Below are 17,411 nucleotides of genomic sequence, written 5' to 3'. Positions count from 1 at the left end.
AAATACCTAGGAATCCAACTTACAAGGGATGTAAAGGACCTCTTCAAGGAGAACTACAAACCACTGCTCAGTGAAATAAAAGAGGACACAAACAAATGGAAGAACATACCATGCTCATGGATAGGAAGAATCAATATCGTGAAAATGGCCATACTGCCCAAGGTAATTTATAGATTCAATGCCATCCCCATCAAGCTACCAATGAGTTTCTTCACAGAATTGGAAAAAACTGCTTTAAAGTTCATATGGAACCAAAAAAGAGCCCGCATCTCCAAGACAATCCTAAGTCAAAAGAACAAAGCTGGAGGCATCACGCTACCTGACTTCAAACTATACTACAAGGCTACAGTAACCAAAACAGCATGGTACTGGTACCAAAACAGAGATATAGACCAATGGAACAGAACAGAGTCCTCAGAAATAATACCACACATCTACAGCCATCTGATCTTTGACAAACCTGAGAGAAACAAGAAATGGGGAAAGGATTCCCTATTTAATAAATGGTGCTGGGAAAATTGGCTAGCCATAAGTAGAAAGCTGAAACTGGATCCTTTCCTTACTCCTTATACGAAAATTAATTCAAGATGGATTAGAGACTTAAATGTTAGACCTAATACCATAAAAATCCTAGAGGAAAACCTAGGTAGTACCATTCAGGACATAGGCATGGGCAAAGACTTCATGTCTAAAACACCAAAAGCAACGGCAGCAAAAGCCAAAATTGACAAATGGGATCTCATTAAACTAAAGAGCTTCTGCACAGCAAAAGAAACTACCATCAGAGTGAACAGGCAACCTACAGAATGGGAGAAAATTTTTGCAATCTACTCATCTGACAAAGGGCTAATATCCAGAACCTACAAAGAACTCCAACAAATTTACAAGAAAAAAACAAACAACCCCATCAAAAAGTGGGCAAAGGATATGAATAGACATTTCTCAAAAGAAGACATTCATACAGCCAACAAACACATGAAAAAATGCTCATCATCACTGGCCATCAGAGAAATGCAAATCAAAACCACAATGAGATACCATCTCACACCAGTTAGAATGGCGATCATTCAAAAGTCAGGAAACAACAGGTGCTGGAGAGGATGTGGAGAAATAGGAACACTTTTACACTGTTGGTGGGATTGTAAACTAGTTCAACCATTATGGAAAACAGTATGGCGATTCCTCAAGGATCTAGAACTAGATGTACCATATGACCCAGCCATCCCATTACTGGGTATATACCCAAAGGATTATAAATTATGCTGCTATAAAGACACATGCACACGTATGTTTATTGCAGCACTATTCACAATAGCAAAGACTTGGAATCAACCCAAATGTCCATCAGTGACAGATTGGATTAAGAAAATGTGGCATATATACACCATGGAATACTATGCAGCCATAAAAAAGGATGAGTTTGTGTCCTTTGTAGGGACATGGATGCAGCTGGAATCCATCATTCTTAGCAAACTATCACAAGAACAGAAAACCAAACACCGCATGTTCTCACTCATAGGTGGGAACTGAACAATGAGATCACTTGGACTCGGGAAGGGGAACATCACACACCGGGGCCTATCATGGGGAGGGGGGCGGGGGGAGGGATTGCATTGGGAGTTATACCTGATGTAAATGACGAGTTGATGGGTGCAGCACACCAACAAGGCACAAGTATACATATGTAACAAACCTGCACGTTATGCACATGTACCCTACAACTTACAATATAATAATAATAAATAAATTTAAAAAAAAAAAAAAAAAATACACATATACACACACACCCAATACACACACAAGCACACATAAATAAAACAAATACAGCAATATGTTAACTTAGGTGATGAGTATACTGCAATTATACTATATTCTTCTTTAAACTTTTCTATTTGTTTGAATTTTTTCACAATAAAAAGCTAGACAAACTCAGTAAAATTATTAAAAAATTCACGGAAAACATAGTTCCTTGTCTATAACTTTCACTAGCACTTCACTTAACCTTTTTTCCAGTACTTCCCGTCTATATAAGAATAACATAAGCCCCTTGAAGACAGTTAAACTCTTTTAAATTTTTGCAAGTGTACTGATGCAAATAGCCCAGTGAACACTGCTGTTCATGAATAATACACAACTCCGGACTGGCAAAAATAAAGTCTGTTAACGACAAGTCCTAGCTAGCATATGAAACAACACAAACGCTCTGTAAGTACAACCACTTTTGTCTTTTGTTTAATGCTAAAGTCTGAGATTTTAGTGCAGTCATCCGAGTATGTACATTGTATTAAATACGAAGTTTCTTATCCCTCACCCCCAGCCCGCCCTCCCCTTTTCTGAGTCTCCAAAGTCCATTATAACACTCTGAATGTCTTTGAGTACCCACAGCTTAGCTCCTACTTATAAGTGAGACCACATGGTACTTGGTTTTCCATTCCTGAGTTACTTCACTTAGAATAATGGCCTCTGGTTCCTTCCAAATTGCTGCAAAAGACATCATTTCATTCTTTAATGGCTGGATAGTATTCCATGATGTATATATATCAGATTTTCTTTACCCACTCATCAGCTGACACTTAGGTTGGTTCCATATCTTTGCAATTGTGAACTGTGCTGCAATAAACATACATATACAGGTGTCTTTTTATATAATGACTTCTCTTCCTTTGGATAGATACCCAGTGGTTTCTATAGTGGTTGTACTAATTTACATTCCCACCAGCAGTGTTTAAGTATTCCCTTTCTTTTTTTTTTTTTTTTTTGTTTTGTTTTTGAGATGGAGTCTCGCTCTGCTGCCCAGGCTGGAGTGCAGTGGCCGGATCTCAGCTCACTGCAAGCTCCGCCTCCCGGGTTTACGCCATTCTCCTGCCTCAGCCTCCCGAGTAGCTGGGACTACAGGCGCCCGCCACCTCGCCCGGCTAGTTTTTTGTATTTTTTTAGTAGAGACGGGGTTTCACCGTTTTAGCCAGGATGGTCTTGATCTCCCGACCTCGTGATCCGCCCGTCTAGGCCTCCCAAAGTGCTGGGATTACAGGCTTGAGCCACCGCGCCCGGCCCAAGTATTCCCTTTTCATCACATCCATGCCAACATCCATTGTTCTTTGACTTTTTAGTAATGGCCATTCTAGATGGAGTAAGGTGGTATCTCATTGCTGTTTTAATTTGCATTTCCCTGATGATTAGTGATATTGAGCATTTTTTTATATGTTTGTTGGCCATATCTTCTTTTCAGAAAATTCTATTCAGGTCATTTACCCACTTTTTGATAGATTATTTGATTTTTTTTCTTGCTGATTTGTTTGAGTTCCTTGTAGATTCTGGGTATTAGTCTTTTGTCAGATGCATAGTTTGCAAATATTTTTTCCCTACAGGCTGTCTGTTTACTGTGATGATTATATTATTATTTGCTGTGCAGAAGCTTTTTAGTTTAATTATGTCCCATTTATTTATTTTGAAGCACAACTACTTTGGAAAACAATCTGGTATCATCAAAGTAAAGCTAAACATATATCCTACGACCCAAAAAATTTTCTCCTAAGGGGCATACCCAAGAGAAATTCTTGCAAATAGGCACCAAGAATCAGGCACAAGAATGTCTAGAGCAGCGCTATTTATAATAGAAAAACCTGTAACAACCCAAATTTCCACTGACAGAAGAATGAAAAAGTTATGATACATTAATTGATTGGAATATCACATAGCAGTGAAAACAATGAAAATGAACAAACCAGAGCTACAATGAAACATGGATAAATCTCAGGAACATAATGACACAAAAAGGCATGTTGCAGAAGAATACATGTAGTCATTTTGTTCACGAAAAAATTCAGGATATGGAATACCTCTTGGATGAGGGACAAAGACAAAGGAGCCTTCTGTTTTCACTCGTTTTCCTGGTAATGTTCTTTATAGTAAGTTAGATGGTAGGTATATAGGCATTTACTATATCATACTTCTTTAGATCCCGTGGATGATTTGCTGTGTTACTGTGTGTGTTTGTGTGTGTATACATCCACAGTTCCTTGGCTAATAACTCCCCTAGCCTTGTTGCAGTCTCGTTATAACGTTGGGTGCTTTAGGCCTCAGGAAACAGACTCTCTCCAGCCTTCTCCTCTCTTCCTTTCACCCTACCTGAAGGCAGGTCTCTAACCCCAACCCCCCACCTTTCTGATGTGGGTCATAAGACTCTCATTCCAGAGAGGGTTCCACCCCATACCATGAAGGAATGAAGCTTCCATAAAAACCCAAGAGGACTGGGTTCAGAGAGCTTCCAAATAGCTAGCTGAACACTGAACTCGTGGAAGCTCGGCATCCCTTCCCCAATACCTCACCCTATACATCCCTTCATCTGTATCCTCTGCAATATCCTTTATAATAAACTAGTAAAATAAGTATTTTCCTGAGTTCTGTGAGCTGCTCTAGCAAATTAACCAAACCCAAAGCGGGGGCCATGGGAACCCCAACTTGAGGCCAGTCAAGTTTTAAGTTCCAGAAGCCGAAACTCATGACTGGTATCTGAACGGGGTGAGAAAGGGGCAATTTTGAGGACTAAGCCCTCAATCTGTGGGATCTGACATTATATCCAGTCAAACAGGGTAGGAAATGAACTAAAAGACACCCAGTTGGTGTCCACTGCAGAAATGATTGCTCGCTTGGTGGTAAGGAGAAACCCCCATACGTTTGGGTTACAGAAGTCTTCTGTGTTGATGACTGTTGTGGTATGAGAACAGCGGGAAAAAAGTTTGAGTTTTTCCCAAACATTTACTCATATTTTATTCTACTCAGTATCAAAAACAATTTAGAAAACAAACATCTATAGATCCAGACTTTATAGTCCTTAAAATTTTAATTCAAAAGCAATATTAAATTATTCATATAACAACATTTACATTTTTCTCTATCATTTGTTTAGTAAAGAAGCTATCAGTATTCGAACAGTCAATCCCATCCCTATTACCAGTTAGTGAAATAATCAGTAATAACATAAATCCCCACTCAGAAGACAAAAAAAAGCTATGACATTTCTAAAACCTAACAGAACTTACATTTACCTATTTTATTGAATGATTAAGCCTGTAACTTGCTGGATAAGACAGGGTTAACCTTCAGAATGTGATGCAAAGATTGGTTTGCGTTTTGCACTTAAATCACAGCAGAATCATTAAACACACATTCAAAACACGGAGAAGTCTCTGTTGCAAGGGAAATTGCTAAAGTTATAATTTCACTTATCATTTATATCCTAACCACTCCTTAAAGGCTTGAGCCTGTGACCCAGATAAATGCCACATTAGCAGATAGCAGACCCCAATTAACAGGGGTTTTTCTTGGTTTTTTTTTTTTTGGTTTTTTTTGAGACAGAGTCTCATTCTGTTGCCCAGGCTGGAGGGCAGTGGCACAATCTCAGTTCACTGCAACCTCCACCTCTCGGGTTCAAGAGATTCTTGTGCCTCAGCCTCCTGAGTAGTAGCTGGGATTACAGGCATGCATCATCACCACCCAGCTAATTTTTGTATTTTTAGTAGAGACAGGGTTTCACCATGTTGACCAGGCTGATTTCGTAGCAAGAGATCTGCCCGCCTCAGCCTCCCAAAGTGCTGGGATTACAGGAATAAGCCACCACGCCTGGCCTTAACAGGGTTTTTAGAAATGCTTTCCAACAGACATGGCACAGCTCTGGTATATCAGGAAGAAATCTTTACTAAGCCTTGCAATAAGTCAGGTTACTGAAGATAAAAACAGGAGAGAACTTATAAAGCATAAGAAATTCCACGGGGTCCCCATCCTAGTTTCATCCATAAGGTGACACACACACACACACACACACACACAGTCCCTATCCTAGTTTCATCCATAAGGTCACACACACACACACACACACACACACAGTGAGAAAGGCAGGCCTGGTTTACAGAGTGTTTTGAATTGCTCTTTATTCAAAGCCAGAGACAAGACTGATACCAATCAAGGAAATCAAAGTAAAAGACTTATAATTGTTGAGCTGGGAGCACTACCTGCCCAAGCATGAATAAAAGAATGCTTCATGTTAAAACTGTGAGGTCAGGCGAAGTTCAGATCAAGCAGAAAGGGTTGTAATTACATTTATATTCCATTACATTAAACATTTAATACAGAATGAAGCTCAATGGTTGCTTTATGAAGTATTTCTGCCTATTTAATATCTATCTAAAAGGGTTTGCTATTGCAGTAATACCAAAGACAATTACAGAAGCAGTTACCATGCCACTGCTTTTCTTCCGAATATCTAGAGCTGGAACGAGCTTAGCTATGCACTTATGTCTGTCACCTCTACCAAATTTACTAAAACTTAACTAAAATTTTGCAGCTATGCTAAACATGAAAAAAATTCACCTTAAAAAACATGACTAAAACTTGATTTCAACCCACAAACCAAATGAGCAATGTAAGATCACATTTCCTATAGCACTTCAATTTCCAAAAAGGTAACAAAAGACTTGTATAACTTTTGATTGCCTATCAGCCAAACGATGCCTGTTTTTTGTTGTTGTTTTACAAATTCTACTGTAATATAGGTATATTTCATGCCAAAACTTCATAGATGACCAGAAGGCCCTCAAACCAACAATAATCCACTAACTACACTGTGAGAACCACCGTTCTGGACAAGGATACAGAATTAGTTTAGGATGGTTCAATTCTGGGTTCATGCACCAAATCATGTACCATTATTATATGTTCTTAAGTCAAGATGATTTTAATTTTCGAGGAACATTGATTGAAGAGTAGTTAAACAGCAGCTAAAAAATGGAAAAGAAATAAAATTCAACTATAAGTCAATAAATAAATGACAGTACACCCATAACAGTCTTTATAAAGAATCATGTAAATGTAGCCACGACATGACACTACCAAAACACTGGTTAAGACATAAGGATGAGAAAATTATCTGACATTATATGTATTATGGTTGCCATTTTTGTAAAAACATACACAACTATGTGCACATGAATAAATATGCAAATATGTTCTTAAGAATACACACCAAAATTTCATAGAAATCATCTCTGGGTAACTGATTACCTTCACGTATATTTTCTATTTTTCTACAATGAATAATTCATGAATTATTTTTGTTTTAAAAAGACTCGTAATTTCTCTTTACCTCCATCCTATCTTTTTGCTTATAAAAAGCTATGACATTTGTACCTAAACTCAGCTAACTTACAGCAGTGTTTAAGGGTGGTCTAAAGTGATATGAGGAATTTAAAGAAAATCCCTATAAATAAAAAAGCAGAACATGATAACATCTCCTTTAATGAAGATGAATTCCAGAAACACTGCACTGGTGGGAATGTTGTTACTGAAAGAGAAAGGGTTGCATTTCAAAGATACTGCATGTTATAAGGGCAATTTCTTCCCTACCTTCTAACTCCAACCTACAAGATGCTCAACAAGACTTTATTCCAGCTGGGTGCAGTGGCTCACGCCTGTAATCCCAGCACTTTGGGAGGCCGAGGCAAAGTGGAACTCAGGAATTCAAGCCCAGCCTGGGCAACATGGTGAAACCCCATCTCTACCAACTAGCCAGGTGTGGTGGCTCAAACTGGTGTTCCCAGCTACCTGGGAAGTTGAGGTGGGAGGATCACTTGAGCCTGGGAGGTGAAGGCTGCAGTGAGCCAAGATTGCGCCACTGCACTTCAACCTGGGTTGACAGAGTAAGACCCCAACTCAAAAAAAAAAAAAAAAGAATAACTGTCTTGTTATTTCAAAAAAAAAAAAGAGAGAGAGAGAGAGACTTTCTTCTTGGATTCAGTTAATCATGTTACCTGCCACTTCTTCGAAAGAACCTATTATTGGATTTGTCAAAAATGTTCACAAACAAGTAACATTTCTCCTCAAAGATTTTTAAGCCCTCCTTGGTACTGATTTTAAAACATTACATATGAGGTTATATGCATAATAAGGCCCAAATTTACTATATGCTCTACTAGGCACTCTGGATGCTCTCTTAAGTCACCTTCCACTCAACTCCATTGAAGAGGATGCTTCATTAGGCATAGGAGGGACTTATCCAAGCACATGGGAGCAAAATCCAGGTCTCCTTCCACTTACACTATGCTTACTACCTTTTATGTGTTATAAATACAAATAGTTACATATCACTCAGGTCCCTTCCAGCTGATCCTCTAACCAGAGAAGACAGCAACTGCCCTATGCTATTCACAAATATCAGCTAAAAAACTGAAAAGTTACTAAATTCAACCATAAGCAAATAATGACAGTATATCCACAATATAGCATACTATTCAGTGTTTACAAAGGATAATGTAAATACAGAATTTCTTTGTTTTCCATTGCAAGCCCACTGATCTCCTTTCTTTCATTTAAGGAAATGAGGGAGGTCTACTGTGGGCAAGGCACTTTGGAAAATACAAAAATAAGTAAAACACACCCTCTGTCCTCAAAAAATTCTTACACACAAATGAAAAAGACATACACGAACTATTAAATAGGAAGGAACACTGTTATCAATAAATACAATCAAACATCAAGAACTCTTGGAAAACTCAATTTTCAAGTAAAACTGGTTGTACTCCTCTAAAGAACGAAAGCTTTCCTTAAAATTAAACATCCTAGGCTGGGTGCGGTGGCTCATGCCTGTAATCCCAGCACTTCGGGAGGCCGAGGCAGGCGGATCACAAAGTCAAGAGTTAGAGACCATCCTAGCTAACACGGTGAAACCCCATCTCTACTAAAAACACAAAAAAATTAGCCAGGCGTGGTGGTGCACACCTGTAATCTCAGCTACTCGGGAGGCTGAGACAGGAGAATCACTTGAGCCCGGGAGGCAGAGGTTGCAGTGAGCCGAGATCACACCACTGCACTCCAGCCTGGGCGACAGAGTGAGACTCCGTCTCAAAAAAAAAAAAACAAAAAAAAAGATATCCTCATTTTTCTAACAAGTGAAGTAATCATAGATTGTACAAAAGGTCACAGAGGAATAAACAAGGTGGTGTGACAGAGTAACTGGGAATGCCTTACTTCTGTTAATGGTGCATCAGAAAGACCTCTCGCAGTTTTGTTCTGTTTGTTCCCAAAGACAAGCTGGCCAGACAGCCAGGCCAGGGACCAGAGCAGTAGAAAGAAGAAAGATCATCCTAGTGGTCAGAGGAGTGTTAAGGAAAATCCCTAATTTCTTCTTTTTGGTTTTTTGTGGTTTTTTTTTCTTGAGACGGAGTCTTGCTCTGTTGCCCAGAATAGAGTGCGGTGCAGTGGTGCAATCTCGGCTCACTGCAACCTCCAGCACCGAGGTTCAAGTGATTCTTGTGTCTCAGCCTCCTGAGTAGCTGGGACTACAGGCGTGTGCCACCACGTCTGGCTAATTTTTGTATTTTTTGTAGAGACACGGTTTTGACATGTTGCCCGGGCTGGTCTCAAACTCCTGACCTCAGGTGATCCACCCGCCTAGGCCTCCCAAAGCGCTGAGATTACAGGCGTGAGCCACCATGCCTGGCCAAGCCCATATTTCATCACAGATGTATAAAGTGGCTTAGGATAAGTTACAGTGACTTGATCAAGTTCTCAAGATGGGATTGAGGAAACAGTTGTGATTTCAGAAAACAGGTGACATTTTGGAAAGGAAAGAATATAAACACAGCTTTTGGCTAGAGCAAGAGACTCAGAAGAGGGACCCTGAATGTGGGGCTGGAATCCTGAAAGCAATGAGGGATATGCATAATCAGACGGGAAAAACAACTTCTGTACAAAAGGTTTTGTTTGAGATAGGGTTTTTTGTGGGTGTCTGTTTGCAAGGGGAGGAATTACAGTAGAGAAATAAATTAAGAGACTACGACAACTGATTTGGCGGGAAATTTTAAAAGTTGACCCGAGGAGGTGGTAAGAGAAAAGAAGAAAAAGAGACAGTTGGGACAGCCACTCTGGGAATATTTGAGTGCATGTCTAACAGCGATACCAGAAATATACCTGCAGAATCCAACATGTAAATACCTCAAACCCTAATACACGGAATAAACCCTGAATGTTTTGTTTTCGCAAATGTGTCTAGCATTTTCCCACAAACCCCAATGATTCAACCTTCTTTCTACCTGTTTCATGAATGTGTGTTTCATGCTACCTTTTTAAAATCTTAACAGAAGAGGGTCAGAGATATTAATTCAAAATGCCAGGCCGGGCGCGGTGGCTCAAGCCTGTAATCCCAGCACTTTGGGAGGCCGAGACGGGCGGATCACGAGGTCAGGAGATCGAGACCATCCCGGCTAATTTTTTGTATTTTTAGTAGAGACGGGGTTTCACTGTGTTAGCCAGGATGGTCTCGATCTCCTGACCTCGTGATCCGCCCGTCTCTACTAAAAATACAAAAACTTAGCCGGGCGAGGTGGCAGGCGCCTGTAGTCCCAGCTACTCGGGAGGCTGAGGCAGGAGAATGGCGTGAACCCGGGAGGCGGAGCTTGCAGTGAGCTGAGATCCGGCCACTGCACTCCAGCCTGGGTGACAGAGCCAGACTCCGTCTCAAAAAAAAAAAAAAAAAACAAAATGCCACCTACTTTTAAAGTTATTCTGCTCAGATAGTACACAAATGTCAAAAGCAAACACTGTTTCTTAAGTTCAGGTCCCACACAGGCCACAAAAGGATAGAATTTGGAAATTTTAAAGAATCTAAAGGACCTGTACTAGGTTTAACATGAGTAATGCTCAACATGTTAAACCTAGCACAGATCCTTTAGATTGTTGAGTAATGCTATTTTTAGATCAAGCAACACTCCTCCACGTGCAAGTTTTTCCAAATGATACTAACAAGGTCAAGGATCATATCCTATCTAAAAACAAGACGATATAACACAGCTAAGACCTCTTGCAATGGCTTATCTACAAGTACTGTGACATAAAAATTGTATTTATTTATATCTTTACGTTTTTATATGTTTTATGTTGGGAAATACTTTTATTATTTGTATTGTGTTCATATGTCTGCCTTCACTCTTATTCATATTTTTATTTATGGCAGAGTTAAATTGTACTACAATCCTTGAAAAAATAAAAGGTCTTACATTATAACAGCATTTCACGTTCCTTGGATAATTTGGGTTTCAGAAGAAGCTTGTGAAACTTACAAAGAAAGCTATAATCATCCCCTCTGTACAGGGTAACACTGGAACTCAGAAAGATTAAGTAACTTTACTAATTCAAGATCGCACAGTAATTGGCAAGAGCAGGGCCCCAATCAGGCCTTCTCTTTATTCCTGCTCTCCTCCCCACAGGACACTACCAATTTAATATTTCAATATTCATGTGCCTCTCTTCAGTAAACCTGGACTGTAAGTAAGAGCCATACTATTGCCGCCCAGCCCTCACCCTGGGTCTCGAAATGCAGCAGCAACACTAGTTACTCTTCAGTAAACAGAAACACGAGCACGCGCTTCAGTCAGGACCCCATTCAACGCTGGGTTTGCTCTACTGCACAAAACTTACTAAAACACATTACAGCCTTCACGCCTAACCCTCAATGGAACTGTCCTTTTCACTCTGGGAAATTCAGTCACAGGTGACTCATCCCGTTAGCTTACAGTTTAGTAAATTAATAATTTTGTATACCGAGGGAAAAGAACGAATTACACAGACCTCTCCCTTCCCCACCCCCAAAGTTGCTTAAGTGTCAACGCACGGTAGTAAAGCACAAAGAAGTGGGGCTGGACCTACCTAGCGTTTCTCCCCTCTGTTCCTCCTCTCTGCTACTCCGACCGTCCTCCGGCCACCCATCTCTCAGAGACCGGCGGGTCGCTTCCACCCCCCACCCCGCAGGGACCCGACGAACGGCCCGGCAGCCTCCAGCGCCCAGACCCGAGCCCCGCCGGTGCCGCGGCTGTGGAGGCTCGCGACGCTCGGGCTGCCCTGTTTCACGGCGCGGCTACCTGCCCCCGGCAGCCCGCACACCTGGCGGCCCCAGCCCCAGCGCGAGGAACCAGCCCCAGAACGCGGAGATCTAGCGCGGCCGCGCGACCCCGCACAAGCCAGCTTCCGCCCCAGCCCACATGGCCGCGGCGGGCGGCGGCCCCCGCCTCCGCGTGAGCCCCGCGCGGCTCCCGAGGACCCGGGGACCCCAGGAGGCAGGAGGGGGCGGTGGCGACGCGGGTGGGGGGAGGAGGAAACGCGGCCGGGGGGAGGAGGAGGAGCGCGTCCCGACTCGCCCCAAGAGCGGGAGGAGCCAGCAAGGGAGAGGCGAAGAGGGGTCCCGCGGTGGCGGCAGATCCGCGGGGCAGCGGGCGTCTACCTGCGAGCAGAAGTACGAGCCCTGGATGCCCAGCTTGATGCAGGTGGGACACTGGAGCTTGGCCTCACTGCTGCAGCCGTCTGTCTCGCACACCCGCGTCTCCACGGCCGCCATGCTGCCTGCCCGCTGGAAGAGCGCCTCACCGAGGAAGAGGCGGCGGCGGGAGGGAAGAACGGCCGGGCGGAGGGGAGGGGAGAGAGACCGAGTCGGGGGAGGAGCAAGGCCTGCCGCGGGCCTGGGCGCGGAAGGGGGAGGAGCCCAGGGCCGACCGGGACCACGCAGCGCGCCCCGCTCCCGCCCCGCGCGCGCAGCTGGTGCCCCGCCCCGCCACCTTCGCCCCGCCCCCCCGCCCGCCGCTCGCGGTGGCTGAGTGCCCAAGCCTCCTAGCGGCGCGCACGTTGGGGCTGTAAGGGAGCTCGGCAGGGCCCCTCCCATTCGGCGCCTTCGGGCGTCGGCCAGAGCAGAGCGCGACCTGCCTGCGCCTGGCTGTGAGGAGCCGCCCTCTCGCGGCGCACTCTCTGTGCCTACAGTCTGATAAGGCAGTTGTCCTCACTGACAAACACCCAAGAGCCCTGATCATCCCCGACACCCGCAGGCGGCTGGAGAGGGCGCTGCGCTCCTCTGCGTTGGTTCCCCCCGGACGCTCCTTGGAGAACAGTCCCCTGGGTTAAGTTCTATTTCTCACTGACATTGTCAGGTCTGAGGCCTAAAGACCACCGCTCATTCACAGAAAGGAGAGCCATAGAACTGTCACCGAGAAGCTAGACTGGAATTCACATCTGCCCTCCCTCCTGCCCGATTTTTTTTTCCACACCACCAAGGAGGCTGAGCCAGGAGGATCCGTTGAACCTGAGAAGTCAAGGATATGGTGAGCTATGATCCCGCCACTGCACTCCAGCCCAGACGACAGAGCAAGACCATGTCTCAAAAAAAAAAAAAAAAAGAACTTAGTTTTGCAATATAAGCAGTACGAATGATGTAATAAAATCAAGGAGTAGAAATGTTTACATGCATACGTACATACACTTTTGTATACAAGAAAACAGAAAAATCGGTATAAGTATGTATGTATATATAAAATATTTTTTAAATAAAAACTGTACCACACCATGTACAGTAATTTACTTACCTGATTTATTCAGTTACTATGATGTGAACTTTTTGTTTGTTGTTTGGTTTTTCTTTGAGATAGCATCTCATTCTGTCAACCAGGCTGGAGTGCAGTGGTGTTCACAGCTAACTGCATCCTCAACATCCTGAGCTCAAGTGATGTTTCTGCCTCAGCCTCTGGAGTAGCTAGGACTACAGGTACACGCCACCTTGCCCAGCTAATTTTTTCCCTTTTTTGTAGAGACGGGGGTCTCGCTGTGTTGCCCAGGCTGGTCTTGAACTCCTAAGCTGAAGTGATCCTGTCACCCCTGCCTCCCAAAGTGCTGGGATTACTGGCATAAGCCACTGCACACATTCTTTATTGCCATCAATTATACTTTTACTACATAATTTTAATGTCTGTATAATATTCTATTGTATGGGTAATTTACTGGACCAAATCCACTAATAATAGATATATAGGTTATTTTAAATTGTTATCTATCATAAACAAGGTTTCAGTGACTATCCATTTACCTAAAACTTTACATACATCCTTATTTACTTAGGATATATTCTTTATTTTTTTTTTAATAGCGACAGGGTCTCCCTATGTTGCCCAGGGTAGTCTCGAACTCCTGGTCTCAAGCCATCCACCCGCCTTGGCCTCCCAAAGTGCTGGGATGAGCAGGCATGCAGCCTGCATGCAGGCGTGAGGCGAGGAGGCCTTCAGATATAGTCTTAAAAGTGGAATTGCCACGTTAAGAGTTTTCACTGTCTTTTACTCTTTATATAGTTTGCCATACTTTTACATATCTCAGTGTAACTCTCTACAAAGCATTTATCATTTAAAAAGGAAAAATAGTAACTTTAAAGTGGAGAGACCTGGGAGATACTCTCTTTATTGTGATCAAAGTGAAAATCACCAATAATGTGACAAATAGATATTGTACCCTCTCTATATGAACCATTCAGGAGAATACAGCATTATCTTTTGCAGTGTTCTTGAAAAAAATGCATAAATGACTGTAATCACGAGGAAATATCAGACAAACCCAAGCTGAACACATTCTGCAATATAATTGACCTGACTCTTCAAAATGCCAATGTCCCAAAAGACAAAGATTTGAAGAACTCTTCCAGACTCAAAGAGACTGAAGAGACGTGACAGCTAAATGCAACACATGATCATGGTTTGGATTTTTGAATCAAAAGAAAGAAATGTTTTTGCTATAAAGGAAATTAGGTTGCATTGTATGCTTATGAATTCCCTGATTTTTGACAGTTACACATAGTGGGAGTCAGAAAGAGAAATGAATGATAAGACAAATGTGAGAGAACATTAAAAATTGGAGAACCTGGGTATACCAGAGTTCTTTATTTTTTCAATTTGCTACTTTTCTACAGCTTTAAAATTATTTTAAAATAAAATAAAGTTTTAGAAATTCTTCCTCTCAAAAGCAAGTAAATGGTGCTAAAAATTAAAAATTAGAATTAAAAATTCTTCCTAGATGCACAACTGCAGGATCAAGTCCAATCCAGGCTCTTTCTATATACCTCCACTTAACTCAGCCTCATCTCATTATTTTTCATGCCTAGGTCTTGACCATTTAGCAAGAGCAATATGCTCATGTTTTCCTGAACACATAGTGCTATTTCATTCTTCCATGTTCTTATACATGTTGTTTCCTCTGTCTGGATTGCCTTTCCCCATTTGATCTCTTGGTGAAAGTACTATTTCTTTAAGATCCAGCTCTGACATCACTTCACCCATTAAACTTTTGCTGACCTCCTTAGCTCTACTTAATCAGTCCCTCCTCTGTGCTACCTCTAAACCAAGTACAAAGTGCTATTGCTACAATTGACAATAATTTTAGGTAATATTTATTAAGGACATAATATATCCTAGGCATAGACATACATGTGTATGACATTCTAACACTTGGGTCAATGACAGACCACATATACAACAACAATGGTCTCATAAGATTATTATACCATATTTTTACTGGACCTTTGTATGTTGAGATATGTTTAGATACACACATACTACTGTGTTACAATTGCCTACAGTATTCAGTACAGTAACATGCTGTACAGGTTTGTAACCTCAAAGCAATAGACTGCCTGTGCACCATAGAGCCAGCTGTGTAGTAGGCTATACCACCTAGGTTTGTGTAAGGACACTTTATGATATTCACACAACCACAAAATCACCTAACAATGCATTTCTCAGAGCATATCCCCATGGTTAAGCAACACATAACTAGTGAGATGTAAAAGTATAGATACTAGTGCTTTTACTTTCAATCCTCACAACTACCCTATAAGGAAGGTACCAGTAGTAATCCCATTTTTATTTCTGTAGCCCAAGGTCACATAGCCAATAGGTAACAGAGCCTAGAATTGAGCTCAGGTTTCTCAGACTACAAATCCCATGTTTTTAGCGACTATACTTCATTACCTTTAATTTTTCACCTGTGTCTGCTACTAGACTGTGACTTCCTTGTAACAAGAGATTTAATTTATTTTTCTCTCTATCTCCAAACCTTAACCCTAGCACAATGCTTGATATATAATAGGTGCTCAATAAGTGTTTGGCTGGGCATGGCGGCTCTCACCTACAATCTCAGCACTTTGGGAGGCCAAAGCAGGAGGATCACTTGAGCTCAGGTGTTTGGGACCAGCCTGGGCAACATAGCGAGACCTCATCTCTGCTAAAAGTAAATTTTTTTTTTTTTTTTTTTGAGACAGAGTTTCACTCTTGTTGCCCAGGCTGGAGTGCAATGGCACAGTCTTGGCTCACTGCAACCCGGGTTCAAGCAATTCTCCTGCCTCAGCCTCCCTCCCAAGTAGCTGGGATTACAGGCATGTGCCACCACGCCCTGCTAATTTTGTATTTTTAGTAGAGATGGGGTTTCTCCATGTTGGTCAGGCTGGTCTCAAACCCCTGACCTCATGTGATCCACCTGCCTCAGCCTCCCAAAGTGCTGGGATTACAGGCGTGAGCCACTGTGCCCAGCCTAAAAGTAAAATTTTAAAAATTAGCTGGACATCGTAGTGGACACCTGTCATCCCAGCTACTTAGGAGGCTGAGGCAGAAGGATCGCCTGAGCCTGGGAGATTGAGGTTGCAGTGAGCTATGATCACACCACTGCCCTGCAGCCTGGGCTACAGAACAAGTCCTTGTATCAGAAATTAAAAATAAAAGTTTTTTCTTCTCAACTTGTTAGCATATTATGTCAAATATGCAAAAAAAAGATTTGTGTGTCTGGAGAGAGAAAAAGAGAAAGAGTATCTATTCTATCAGTCAGAACTCAGCAACCCAGCAAAAACACAGATGGCACTCTCAAGCTGGGTAATACCAAATGAATAAAATGGTATTTCTGTTCATCTCTTTTAGAGTCAGGGTCTCACTCTGTCCCCTAGGCTGGAGTGCGGTGGCTCAGTCATGACTCACAGTAACCTTGAGCTTCTGGGCTCAAATAAGAATGTCTCACACTATAAGTACTTACCACCACTCCCAGCTATTTTGTTTTTATTTTTTTTTTTGAGATGGAGTCTCGCTTTGTCGCCCAAGCTGGAGTGCAGTGGCCGGATCTCAGCTCACTGCAAGCTCCGCCTCCCGGGTTTACGCCATTCTCCTGCCTCAGCCTCCCGAGTAGCTGGGACTACAGGCGCCCGCCACCTCGCCTGGCTAGTTTTTTGTATTTTTTAGTAGAAACAGGGTTTCACTGTGTTAGCCAGGATGGTCTCGATCTCCCGACCTCGTGATCTGCCCATCTAGGCCTCCCAAAGTGCTGGGATTACAGGCTTGAGCCACCGCGCCCAGCTGTTTTTAATTTTTATACAGACGGAGTCTCCAAATGTTGCCCAGACTGGTCTCCAACTCCTGGCCTCAAGCCATCCTCCCATCTCAGCTTCCCAAAGTGTTGGGATTACAGGTGCAAGCCACCATGTCCAACTATAGTCTCTTCTTTTTCTTTGCCCCCTCCTCTGGTCCTTAATTCAAGATGGCTATAGTCTCGATTAAACTCTTCATTCTTTTCAAATT

The 17,411-nt window shown here is 42.5% G+C and overlaps 1 protein-coding gene across 1 annotated transcript in view; it reads right to left on the bottom strand.

Moving 5' to 3' along the window:
• Positions 1-12,518, bottom strand: part of METAP1 (methionyl aminopeptidase 1) — a 75,389-nt gene extending 62,871 nt beyond the window's left edge. Inside the window, exon 1 of the mRNA XM_025385584.1 lies at positions 12,269-12,518. Within this exon, the coding sequence (XP_025241369.1) occupies positions 12,269-12,382 (114 nt within the window). The 5' untranslated portion in view covers positions 12,383-12,518. The remainder of the gene's footprint in view (positions 1-12,268) is intronic.
• Positions 12,519-17,411: the final 4,893 nt, after the last annotated feature.

The sequence above is a fragment of the Theropithecus gelada genome, chromosome 5 (assembly GCF_003255815.1).
Source record: "Theropithecus gelada isolate Dixy chromosome 5, Tgel_1.0, whole genome shotgun sequence".
Classification (NCBI taxonomy): Eukaryota; Metazoa; Chordata; class Mammalia; order Primates; family Cercopithecidae; genus Theropithecus; species Theropithecus gelada.
Note: the sequence above shows the minus strand (reverse complement) of the source record. Positions and strands in the feature narration are given on the sequence as shown.